Source organism: Anguilla anguilla, chromosome 9 (assembly GCF_013347855.1).
Source record: "Anguilla anguilla isolate fAngAng1 chromosome 9, fAngAng1.pri, whole genome shotgun sequence".
Lineage (NCBI taxonomy): Eukaryota > Metazoa > Chordata > Actinopteri > Anguilliformes > Anguillidae > Anguilla > Anguilla anguilla.
Window position 1 is genome coordinate 4,366,902 of NC_049209.1, and position 12,655 is coordinate 4,379,556.

Sequence of the window (12,655 nt, forward strand, 5' to 3'; positions counted from 1 at the left end):
TTCTATCCCTCTCCCTCTCTCTCTCTCTCTCTACCTCTGGCACTTGCTCTCTCTCTCTCTCTCTCTATGGCACACTCACTCACTATCTCTCTCTCTGTCTCTCTCTCTGGCACTCTCTCTCACTCTCACTCTCACTCCCTCCCTCTCTCTCTCTCTCCCAGTCAACTGGCACAGAATTCATTAGCATCGCGGCGACGCACTGCTAACAGAAACAGGGCACAATCAATGGGACATAAAAAAAGATGCCAATGGCAAAAAGAGGCCAGCGTACCTCACCCCGCCACCCCGGTAAAAACCACAAGTCAATCTTTCATGCATCAGTGACAATGGCACACACATTTTTTTTTTTTTTTTAGATACGGCCACTCTCTCTCTCTCTCTGTCCACCAGAAGAGAACAGAGGAACCACAGTGCAGTCATTTTAGGGACCTGAAACTATTATTTTCCAAACGCCGAAAAAAAAAACAAGGCCCAAACATTGGGTTTCATTGAACCAAACATTGGTTTCATTCAGGAATGATGGTTACATCAGGATATGGAGCTTAGTATGGACCAGATCAAACCAAACGAGCAGGAGGTTCACCCTAAGGAGAGTATGGTCCGTATCTAAACAAACAGACTAATAAACGTGATTTCCATTGAGCAAATTCAACTTGACTTAACCTTCATTTCAGTATTACATAAGGGTGTATGTAAATGTGGGATAAATGTTCTTTTTTTTCCCCCCTGAAGATGGCTGGTCAAATTGGCCCTGGATCTTCCATTTTCAAGCTCTCTGTCCAACTAGACTGTATAATTTGACTGTACAATTTCACAGTAATACGTTCTATTACTCTCAAATTGCTAACGGCACGCTATGTGGTCCAGCTTGTGTTCTGTACTCACTATTTCTAAATTAATGCAATTTTTAAATAATAGAAACAATACACCATTATTTACCATACAAGAAAATGATATCTGTAATAAGTACATCTGAAAGCAGTCTAGTAAGCTGCCAGCACTAACTAAAGAGTCCTGTGTCTGTGTCACCAAAATAGCCATATTGCCAACAAAACAGTGTGGATAGCCTCCAAAATATACAATAAAATATTCTGGTCCGATTCACAGATATGTGGAGATGTGCTAGACTAATCTGGCAATCTCATTATAACCAGAACCTACAAGAACTGAAAAAATAATGACAAGATGTTAAAATGTATAATAATGTCTACTTGAACTAGTGGCCACAATTATATATCAAACAAAATCTAGGAATGTGTATTTTTATAACGCAAGACTGCAGTTATAACAGAATCTCAGAAAAAAAAGTGCAAGTAAAAAAACTGCCATCTAAAACTGTACATGAAAAAAACAAGCTTGTGGACTGTGCAGTCTATGAGAATACACGAAAACTGCATGGAGAGAGCGAGAGGGGGGGGGACAGAGGAAGAGAAAGAGAGAGAAAGAGAGAGAGATTTATCATGAAAACTAAATGGAAATGATACTCTGCCAGCCGATGGTGAATTTTGACAGATGACTGGGGGTGGTGGGGGGGGGGGGGGGTGGTGCAGAAAACAGACGGAGGAGTAAATCCAGAGCGTTATGGAATCAGCAATCCAGAGGGCTATGAAGAAACCCCCACCAACATGGCAGGGGGAGAGACAGGAGGGTGCCCTGGAAAGGCCCAAAATCAAAACGCTATATTAATCTTTAAAAGTCCGTCGTCTGGGTGTAATGACCTGTTATGGAGAACATAAGGTGGGATTCCCGTGACTTTGAGTGCAACACTAATAATACTGTTTATGCTTACTCCACCTGGAACAACACTGACCTAGTCCCGCGCTAGTTTCATTTCTGACTGAGATGACAGACCGGAACTGATGTACATACGGATCACCTGACACTCCAAAAAATGAGCTATTAGCGGATGAGGACTTGCTCTGTAAAAATGAAAGCCAGTCAAAGCAGGAAGACAGTAATGAAACCTATAAAAGCGAAGAATTAGCTCTAAAGAATCGTAGCTGCACGATGTGGCACTCAGGCGATATTAATTTGCTCATTATTAATTATGAAAAAGGTAATATTCTACACACATTGCATAAAAACGGCTAAATCAGCCAGGTAAAAAAAAAATAATGACTGCACGGCTCTACACAAAATATTCGACACTGTTCTCCCCGTCTCGGCCAGATCAAACAAAACTGAGCATATCAATTTACTTTAGTGACATACACACAGAACAAAATGGAAGCCCATTAGAAAAACAGAGTCAGAGAGTGCCTGTGATCTAAACCCTTTGAATTATTCTTGACTCCTAGGTCTGTTAATTGATCGTTGGTGCCAGACTAAACATCCGTAATGAAGGCAAACGTTATTGGAACGGCTCCCTCCGTGAACCGACACTGTAAAACCTAAAACCAATTATTGGAATTGCGTAACCTCCGCTCAACTGGAGTTATTTAGGTTTTTTTTTTAATTAAAAAAAAGGGGTTCAACTTAAAATGTAGAGACCAGTGCACAGACTAGGCCTACTTTACAAGTGAGCCTGTTAAAGGTCCTATTCAAATGGTTCAAAGGCAATCAGTTCAATCAGTGTTCATTCATACTTCAACGCAGAGCTCTCAGACACACGCTTGTGAGCACTGATGGAGAAAGAAAACGACTGCAGCTATGTGTGATCTCACAGACTATTATTTCATAATATGATACTCTGCGCTCCTCCCTTGTGCCTGTCCGACGGGATACATCTTCTAATGTTGAAATAGACCATCCCTGAGGTTTCTCCAAAGTCTGGGCGGACGACGCCAGATGTATTGTTGGGCTGAATGGCCTGTACTCGTCGTTACGTTACGTTACGTTATGTTATGTTATGACCAACAGAGCAGTCTTCACATCAGACTAAAAGCGCACGGCATGGGGATCCATAAAGCTAGCTACACTTCATCGTTTTCAGACGACAGGGAAGACGTCTATGTTGACAATGTCGTTATTCAAACAAGGGTACAGCTTGAAAGTTAAAAATAATAATAAACCAATTTTAAAGACGAAATTGAAAAATGTCGCAACACGCCCACTTTGAGAGGAAGCACCGGCTATCAGCCAAAGCCGTTTTTCACACAACAATTGTATGTTCCAGTTGCCCGGCGCTCAGTCTCAGCACACAGCGACGGCACAAAGGAGTCTTTCTTGAACTGTTACTTCACTGGGCTGTAACATTTCCATGCCCCCTGCCCTTTGGAAATAACTCATCGGAGTTCAAATAGGCCTACACTTTTTTAAATCTTTTTTTTTTTTTTTTACAACCGCCGTGGCAGACTTGAACGTAAACCTAAAATTTCAGAGTGATAAAGATTACCAGAGCTGTCTTCCACATTAACTTACTTACATAAAAGTTACGAGGAATGATAGCGAGATTATATTTTTGACTTGCATTCGTGGAGCCAAACATGGGACCATAACCGCGCACAAGTTCAGTGCCTGTGCAGTAGGCTACTTTGTGCAGGACTCATTGGAGGATGCCTTATTTCGGTGCCTTTTCACAATGCGAAAGCTAGTTTGGACGTTACTTTTGGGAGCTACTTCACTCAATGAGTGAGTCCAAAATGTTTTTTTTAAAATGGTAAACGACTTCACGTTGTCAGAGATTCAGATATGGCATGTTCCATTTGATAGCATCGCGCACGAGACGACTATCGGTCCCATCCATCCCTCGCTGTCAGATTCCACCTCGCTTCCATTCCCCTGCTCGGCGAATTCGTGACAATCTTGGAGGGGAGGGCGGTGGCTAGAGTACTCACTGCTAATCTGCTTACCTACGTAGGCAACGTAATGCTAACCATCCAACCCAACAACTCAAAGAATCTCGTCAGCGGTTGACGGAAAGTGAAATACCCCTGTCAGGACTTCAGGTTGGCTTTACACTGGGCACAAATATTACGCTGTATTAATACCTCGCGTTTTATGTCAGCACACTGGTGCCTGGTAGAATAAATAATCAAAAGCTACTTAAGGGACGATCAATGTCTCAGAACTGCAATTAGCCCTGAGGGGGGTTTAGATCTTCATCTTTTTTTTCCCAGCCAATGTAAACAAACCGGTCTTGTCAAAAATTTGTTTTTTTACGTAAGAAAATCGCAGCTCCGCCTACATTCAGGATGAATGCTGTTTCCAAAACACAATAGATCGAACCCGATGCACAGATTCGTCTAAGTTTAAAAGGAATTCGTCTTGATGCAACTCGGAGTGCATTACGTGACCTGCGCTATCACGTAGGCTATGTTGTTAGAAACCCGCACAGTAAGTAATCCCCCTCCATTCATTAGGAAGTTCGATAACACCACTTCTCTTCTCTTGTGATGAGGCCGTCCACAAAATAGTGGCCCTTATTCAGAATCAACATTAGAAAATCGTGGTCGGCGGCTTCCATCTCATAAGCACACAGGGCGCATGAAAAATATTTGAAACATGAAGCTACACTTTCTAGTTGTCTTCAGAAGAGCAACCAGCGCCGTAGCCTAAAACAGTTGCACGCAAGTATCGCTGAGAATGCCGCTTGTAGTTGGCGTGTAGGCTACCAGGGGTTCCACTGCAAAAGGCAATTCCCAACATTGCACATCTGCGCGACAGCCCAAAGACGACCGTTCCGTGAGATAGCCTGCCCTCTGGAAAAGCAGATATTGGGGTTGGGGAAAGTTACGCTATCAATAACGTTCACGAATGTCCACTTAGCTGGAAAGAAAACTGGTCGTGCAACCCCTCAGTAGGCTATAGACTAAGATAACAGAGCAAAGCTGTGGCTATACGGTAATTAGCCAGATTACCCCCAAGTAGTCTATGTTTGATAGCCAACATGACAAGCCTTTTCCAGTAGCTGAATGTGTTCACTCGGTCGCTGGTGATACAGACAACGTGGCTAGATACATTCCCATCAGGACCAGATCGAAATGGGAAGGCGTATTGCCACCATCACCATAGTAGCTTGCTAGCCAGCTATTTACTTGCATATGGCAGAAACGATGTCTGCCCAGAGAATGAAGCAGCAATGACTGTCCAAACTGTAATCATTTAAAAAGACAGCGCACACTTACGGAAAATACATCCACGTCCGTTGCAGCCATTGTGTGGAGAGCGCGTAGATTACAAGCGAGCTAAGCGAAGAGGGACTTCTTTTCGTTCCGCACTCTCCGTACGCTGACACAGTAGAAGAGGCTCCGTGCATCCAATATGGCTACTTCCTGGAAACTCCCACTTCACACAGGAATTCCATTCTCAGGGCCACACAAGCCGGGACAGGGGAGTTTCACAAGACAGGAACAGTTTGCAAGCGAACCGCACTGCATCCGCTTCGCGAGAGCACTGGAAAAAAAGCAGAGGCGTGCCGCTCCTGGGGAGGGAGTTTCTGTGTGAAAATGAATAAAGTAAACATTAACACTGGTTCATATTTGATGGGTCACTGTGCTCGTGAGCGCTCTCGGGATCTGTAGTCTCGCGGACTGTGATCCGCTGTTAAAGCACAAGATTCACTTCACAGTTTCTGTAGGCTACTTAACACCTCGTTTCACTTCATATTTCTATGCACTTAATATTTGACCTTGCATAAAATAATCAAACTGCTTAAATGCATTATTATGTGCTATTTTTTCATTATTATGCAGTATGTGTTCTAACTAGCGGATCATGCATGTTCCGGGAAACTGGTACAAAGTTGCAATGCTCTGTCAAAGGAAATAAATCTGCAACAGTAACTTTTCTGTGTGGGTAATAGTTCTTCGTTGCGCGGCCTATCACGCCTTTGTAATATATCCTTTGTCAAAAAGAGTTGCCCAGAAATACGTTGGCTGTTGTAAATCGAAGGTATCGTGTTCTTCCTCTGTTTGTGAAAAGTATGGTGAATAGTTTTCCTCGCATTTAAGGGTTCATCTTGCACGGATCGAATTGCGACGGCTAGCCCATGGCTATCAACTACAGTTACCAGAGCCCCTTCTCAGGCCGCCTTCTCCTGTTCGCTTCTCCGCATAAATTATTCTAATTGTCCCCGCATATAGGCAGACAGACTCTCACCGGAAGCTCCAGGTAGAGCGGAGCCACAGCCCAAGACCGGCGGCAGACAGAAAGCCAAGGTGAGCAAGAACTGAACGAACAGGATTTGCTCTTATGCTTTAATAACGGTTCCCCGAAAAAAAAAACTGTGCCAACGATGGCTTTAACTCAAGAAACCATTATTACTTACTTGCTGAAACGGGACGGCAAAGCAAAGAACTCCGAGTTTCTGAGTGAGTTCAAAGGTCCTTTAAACTGCACCGATCTCGCGGAAAAGAAACAGAACAGGGATCTCTTCAAGACTTTCGTGAACAACGTCGCCGTAGTTAAAGAAATAGATGGCGAAAAGCATATCGTCCTTAAGAAAAGATATTCGCATTTGTTGAAAGAGATCCCGACGTTAACGGATCAAAGAACAGAGTTTGGGGAAAGTTCAGACGCCTCACCTGACGCTCCCGCGGAACTGAGTGGACCGTGTGATGGCGAAGGAAACGAAAGCTCTAATCTGGCGAAACAGAAAGAGAACTCAAATCTCGATAATAGCAACGCGTCACCTCTCGCAGACACTGATTGCGGTGATAGTAACAGCGATAGTAACAGCGACAAAGAACCGTCGCCCGTGGAACGGGCATTGCAAAGAAGCAGAGATATGGATTCAGTCAGGCTGCACACAGGGACGCAAAATGTTAGTAGCATACAGTCATGTAAAGTACTCCAAGTCAATAGCTTGAAAGACAATGAGGCGAAACCCTCCGTTTCACGAGCTGGGCGTACTGATGGGACAGCTAAGTCGGGAGCCACTGCGCCCCAAAAGCCTTACATGTTGCCCTTGAGAATGCCACCACCAGAACGCAAGGTCATCGCCGATGTCCCCGAGCCGGGCGCTAAGGACAAGCCCCCGGGGACCGTCAACCACGGCCGAGAGCTTGACAGGTCCCCCAGGACCAAGAGGAGGCCGTTCGAGGAGCTCCAGCCCCCGGGTTCGCCGCACCCGAGGCGGTGTCAGAAGAGCGCCAAGCCCGCCGAGGAGGCCAAGTATTCCGCGACGGTCCCGCTGGAGTCCAGGGAGCACGAGTGGCTGGTGAAGTCCGCCGCGGGGCACTGGAGCCAGGTGCACGGCCTCCTGCTCCGGGACGCCGAGCTCGCGCTGAAGAAGGACTTCATGTCGGGCTTCACCGCCCTCCACTGGGCGGCGAAGGGCGGCCACTGCGAGATGGTGCGCACCATCGTCGAGCTGTGCCGGCGCGGCCGCGCCGACTTCGACGTCGACGCCCGGAGCCACGGCGGGTACACGGCGCTGCACGTCGCCGCCATCCACGACCGGCGGGCGGCGATCGTCCTGCTCGCCCGCGACTTCGGCGCCGACGTGCACGTGCGGGACAACGGCGGCAAGAAGGCCCGCCACTACCTGCGGGGGGACGCGCCGGACGAGGTGAGGGAGCTGCTGGGCGAGCCGCGGGCCGAGCCGCGGGAGCGCGCGCACGAGAGGGACGGCGGGGACGAGCACCTCGCCGACGTTTCGAGGGGCCTCGGCACGATCGGCAGGCTGTTCCAGCCGCACGCCGCCGGGCCGAGGAGGAGGCACAGGCAGCGGCCGGGCTTCCTGTCCGTGACCTGCGAGGACGTGGAGGACGAGGGCGAGGAGAGCCCGCCGAGGAACAGAAGCTTCTCGGACCTTTTCAAGCACGGCGGGCTGGCGCCGCACTGAAGGTGCCAAGGGTTCGCCGTCGAATACTACTCTCACCCTGCAAGTGTGTTGTCAAATGAAATGGGAGTTCAGTGTTAAATCAACTCTACGAGAGTACATATGGTCACTATTGGACTCATGCAGATACCCTGTTAGAGCCAAATTCATGTTCAGCGCAAAAATGCTCAGTGTTAAATCAACTCTATCAGAGTACATATAGTCCCTGTTATGTCCCACACTCTCAGAAATAAAGGTACACCACGGTACAAATTCTGTGCAAGTACAAAACTGTACCTCTGAAGGTACTGGTGACAAGCGATTGTACCTTTCTAGGTACTGAATGGTACCTTTTTTACTGAGAGCGTATGTTAGAGTTGAATTAACACGGGATATTTTACTATGTGGTGGACACATAATTAGATGGTTGTGGGATCTTTATAACAATATGTTTTCATAATATGAAAGTGGGCTATATGTCTGTCCTCTTGAATGAAACAAATCATTCTTATTATTAGTTCAGGTTTTTGGCATTATGTAGCAATGTAGCATTTGTAAGAATTATAATAACAGTGCATGTGGATTATAATGTACAAAAACACACACTGTTTTAATTATTGATAAGAGCGTGGGGCGGAGTACCTTATAGCCTACTGTGACTCACTTTATGAAAACATATCAAAATATTGATACGAGTGAGTGCAGTGAAAATATGTGCAGTCCGTCTGAATTACTCCAGTATTTTACTGTTTGTGCCTTCAGACCTAATCCATGCATTGAATCAGTGTATTACCATATTATAATTTTTATTACTTTGAAACATGAGTAATGAAATAAATTAATTGTTTTTCTTGTCTGTAACTGTTTTTTTTCTTAATTGAAGCGGGTGCAGGGCTGTTCAGTTTGTTTTTGTGTAAGTGTGCATGCCTCTCTGTATCTTGTTTAAACAGATATCGCTTGTAGTGTTGCCAAAATACACAGAACACAGTTTCTGTCGGGAATGTTTGCCAAGAAAACAGTTATGATGTATAACGTGTAATCAAGAAAAAAAAAAGAAAAAAAAAAAAAAGCTGTTCTTTGGTCCTGGAGTCCTCAGGTCAATACGACATGAGTTATGGTCTTGGCCTGCTATAGATAGAATCGGTTATTCAAAAATAACACTTTGCACATATTTATTAATATGCGGGCGCAGTTTTTAACACATCTCTGAGAGACGAGGGAGGGGGAGAGAGAGCGGGGGGGGGGGGGGTGAGAAGGAGTGGGGCGGTATGGTATACGGGCTGTATGTTAACTGTATGAACAATCTTTTTTTGTTCTCTGAATATTTTCTGTTTCTGTGGAAGATGGAAGAGCGTGGATTTATTTTCAGAATCTTAAATAAATAAAAAATTAAGATTTGAACAGATGTGTGAGCCAAATGATGGGTACTTTACGGGGGGGGGGGGGGGGGGCTGGGGAGGAAGGGGGGCATTTTTCCAGTCCTACAGCTGCAGGGTAAAAGTCCCATCTGCCCCGATCCCCTTATTAGCTCTGACGTTGTTTCTGAATGTGCTCGGTGAAAGTTATGGAGCGTAAACTGAAGGCTGTTCTGCGCGCTCCGATGCTATTCACCGTCTAGATAAAGATGGGCAAAGAAAGCCGTATGAAATTAATTAACAGTCGATGTGCTGTATTGTGTGCTTCAATTAAAAACTGGGAAATTATATTATTCTTTTATACTAATCTGGCTCAAAAAAAAGATTTTTAACAAGCAATATTATTTTTTTCCCCAAAAAAAATATGTCACAGTGATTCATGTACCTGTATTCTCTACTCCAGACACTCCCTATTCAAGGGTAACACTCCTATAGTGTTTTATGAGATAGGCGAACATATTTGTGAGGATCTTTGACCTTTCCTCCATACGGAATCTTCGGAAAAGCCTTTAGATCACCGGTGTCAGATTCCAGTCCTGGAGGTTCCACAGTTTCTGCTGGTTTTTGGGGCGTTCTCGGCACAAGTGTTAAAATTGAAGTCGTTGATTGGCTGAGGGATTCACCAGCCTTGTTCTCAGGGTCTTAATTGGCAGCTGATTGAAAGGAAACCACAAAAAACCCCGCAGACACTCTGAATTCAGGTTCAGTTTGAAACCCCCTACAGATCGTTCAGTCTGTGTTTTCGGATGGCCCTCTTCAATTCAAACGGCACGTTTTTAGACCGGGTTCAAGACCAAAATGTCCTTTGTGATGCAGTGCTTTTGTGGTCAACCATTTCCTGGGTGATTTTGAGGTTTGCTTGGAATCACTTACTCCCTGAAAGATCCTCTTAGGGGCGAGCTTGAGCTTCCTGGCAGGGAGAAGCCAGGTTTTCTTTGCCCAAAATGCCTTGGTTCTCGCTGCAGTTCCTGATTCCATTAACCATAACAAGATCCCTAGGACTAGTAGTGTGTGCTTGGCCAAAAAGCTCAGTTTTGGTGTCGTCTGACCATGACAATGAAGTTCCGTGAATTTTGACTGGCACAGAGAAAAAGCCTTTTATGCAAAATGGCTGATTTGGGACATTTTAAAATGACATGCTGGCACTTCTCAGCACTGCTCAAACGGGTCAAAGAGAGGGCATGAAGAGAAATATCCTCTGCTGTTATTTATAAAAACGCTGACCCCCATAACAGCTTGGGTATGCAAACGTGATGTAAGCCCCCCATAAACGCATATACACACACACACACACACACACATACAGTACGAAACACATACATCCACGGCTAGAGAAAACGGTACGTGCGGTTGTGCAAATGTGATGATGTAACGCGAGCGTGTGATGTCATCCGTGGCCCCTGCGGGCGAGAGAGAAGGCAACGTGCCCTCTCAAGCTTCGCTACCTCTCTCTCTCTCTCTCTCTCTCTCTCTCTCTCTCTGTCTCTCTCTCTCCCTCTCTCTCTCTCTCTCTCTCTCTCCGGTTCCGTGATGTCAGCTCCCCGGCGGCGGTGGCGAAATCTCGCCCCGCCCCAGCCAATCCTGTCCCGCGGAGGGAAAGGGCCTCTGGGGGCCTGTTCATTTAGCGAGGGGCTGGCGCCCAGCGAGGAAGGGCGTCGCGTGTACGAATGGCCGCGATGTTTCGTAACGACACGAGGACAGCGTCGCCGCTGGTGTCACGTGACTCGCAAGCAAGTGCCGTCCCGTCAAAAATGTGATCGAGACCTGACGCACGTACCCCTGATTGGGCACCCCCCTCCCTAATATTTCAGTGGCAGACCCCTCTCACGGGCTCGTGTCCTGTCCACTATCCACAGCCGGGGGGGGGGGGGGTATGTGAGGGCCTTTGACGCTACGCTAACATTTTTTCCATGGGGCACACATGCTCCTAAGTGGAAAAGTTCAGGAGCATGCTAATGCATCCCAATTAGCAGATGGGCTCCAAGATTATTTTTCTAGTTAGCACACGTGTGTAAATGCTAATGCTCCTGAAATGGGAGCACTGCAGAGCCCTGTTTGAGGCGATGGAGGGGCACTGGAACAAGAAGTGGTCCTTGCTCAAGGTCAGCCTCTGTCCTCTGTCTCAGATACAGTATATTTCAGTGCCTATTTCAGAGGTCAACCCAGAATAGCCAATGTAGCCATTTTGTGACCAGATGTAGCGACAGAGCAGCTGGAGTTGCACGTATTAATTCCAGCCATAAACCGGTTGTTATATATTTTTCTTTTCTTAATGTTAATAATAAAAAAGAGCGAGCGTGTTTCATGTGGTTTTTGCATCCAGGTCCTGAAATGTCAGAGAGTCCAGCAAAAAAAAATAAGCATGATCTCCCACTGGATTACTCCCCAGCCTGGCCCTTAGCAACTTTTGTTACACAAAATGCAAAAAAGGGACTTTTGGAGGACAGTCAGTTCTCAAGAGTTGGCCAGATAGCATCCCCCCTGCTCTCTCTCTCCCTCCCTCTCTTTCTCTCTCTCGCCCTCGCTCTCTCTCTTGCTCTCTCTCCCTCTTTCTCACACATCCTTTCTCTCTTCCTCTTTTTTCCTCTTTCTCCCTCGCTCTCCCTCTCTATCTCTCTCCCTTTCTCCCTCTCTCCCCCCCTCCCTCAATCTCTCTCCCTCTCCCTCTCTCTCCCTTTCTCTCTCTCTGTCTCGCTCTCTCTCCCTCTTTCTCACTCTCCCTCTCTTTCTCTCCCTCCCTCCCTCTCCCTCTGGCTCACTCTCCCTCTCTCTCTTTCTCTCTCTCTCCCTTCCTCCTGCTCTCTCTCTCCCCCCCTCCCTCCCGCTCCCCCATGCCATGCCAGTGCAGCCGAAAGGACGGTTTGTTTTGCCAGGGTGTCTTTGTGTGGGGCTGGTGTGAGGAGCTCGGTCGATGGGGCGTGTAGGAGCACCGCTGCTCAAAGGGCTGCTTTCTGTGGCGGGCCAGCCTTCGCCATGATGATGCAACAAGGGCAGAAACGTGTGCTCTTAAGAGTCAGAGGCGCTTGGGGATTTTATGAGGACTGAGCCTTGCCCAGCGCTGCGCTGCAAGTGAACGCTTCATTTGACATCTCTCTTTCTCTCTCTTTCTCTCTCTTTCACTCACTCTCCCTCTTTCTCTACCTCTCTCTCTCTCTCCCTCTCTCCCCTTCTTTCTTTCTCTCCTTCCCTCCTGCTCTCTCCCTCTCTCTCTCTTTCATTCTCCCTCTGTCACTCTCCCTCTCTCTACCATTTTCTCTCTCCCTCTCCCTCTCTCTCCTTCCCTGTCGCTCTCTCTATCTGTCCCTCCTGCTCTCACTCTCCCTCTCTCCCTCCCTCCCGCTCTCTCTCTCCTCTCTCTCATGCTCCCTCTCTCTCACTCACTCTCTCTCTCTCCCTAGCTTTCTCGCCCAGCTGAATCTTAATTATTTCGAACACATAGCGTCTGGGTAATTGGCTCTTGTGCATAAAAAGAACAAAAATAGACAAAAAAAAAAAAAAAAACAACAAGCAGGGCAGCCTTCCATTAAAGCCCGAATAA

General features: G+C 46.7%; 2 protein-coding genes across 3 annotated transcripts in view; one reads left to right on the top strand and one right to left on the bottom strand.

The window, feature by feature from the left end:
- sept8a (septin 8a) overlaps positions 1 to 5,399 on the bottom strand; it is a 29,850-nt gene extending 24,451 nt beyond the window's left edge. Inside the window, exon 1 of one of the 2 annotated variants that reach the window (XM_035433308.1) lies at positions 5,067 to 5,399. In XM_035433308.1, the coding sequence (XP_035289199.1) occupies positions 5,067 to 5,096 (30 nt within the window). In that variant the 5' untranslated portion in view covers positions 5,097 to 5,399. The remainder of the gene's footprint in view (positions 1 to 5,066) is intronic. The other variant, XM_035433309.1, reaches the window with a different exon arrangement.
- A 621-nt stretch (positions 5,400 to 6,020) lies between these two features.
- On the top strand, positions 6,021 to 8,922 carry LOC118235688 (ankyrin repeat domain-containing protein SOWAHA-like). Its single transcript, XM_035433307.1, has one exon. It carries the CDS (start codon positions 6,176 to 6,178, stop codon positions 7,724 to 7,726), a length of 1,551 nt encoding a protein of 516 aa, XP_035289198.1. The 5' UTR covers positions 6,021 to 6,175; the 3' UTR covers positions 7,727 to 8,922.
- Positions 8,923 to 12,655: the final 3,733 nt, after the last annotated feature.

What these genes read in the sequence shown, in the direction of transcription:
- LOC118235688 (XM_035433307.1), top strand. Translation starts at nt 6,176, where the DNA reads ATGGCTTTAACTCAAGAAACCATTATTACTTACTTGCTGAAACGGGAC.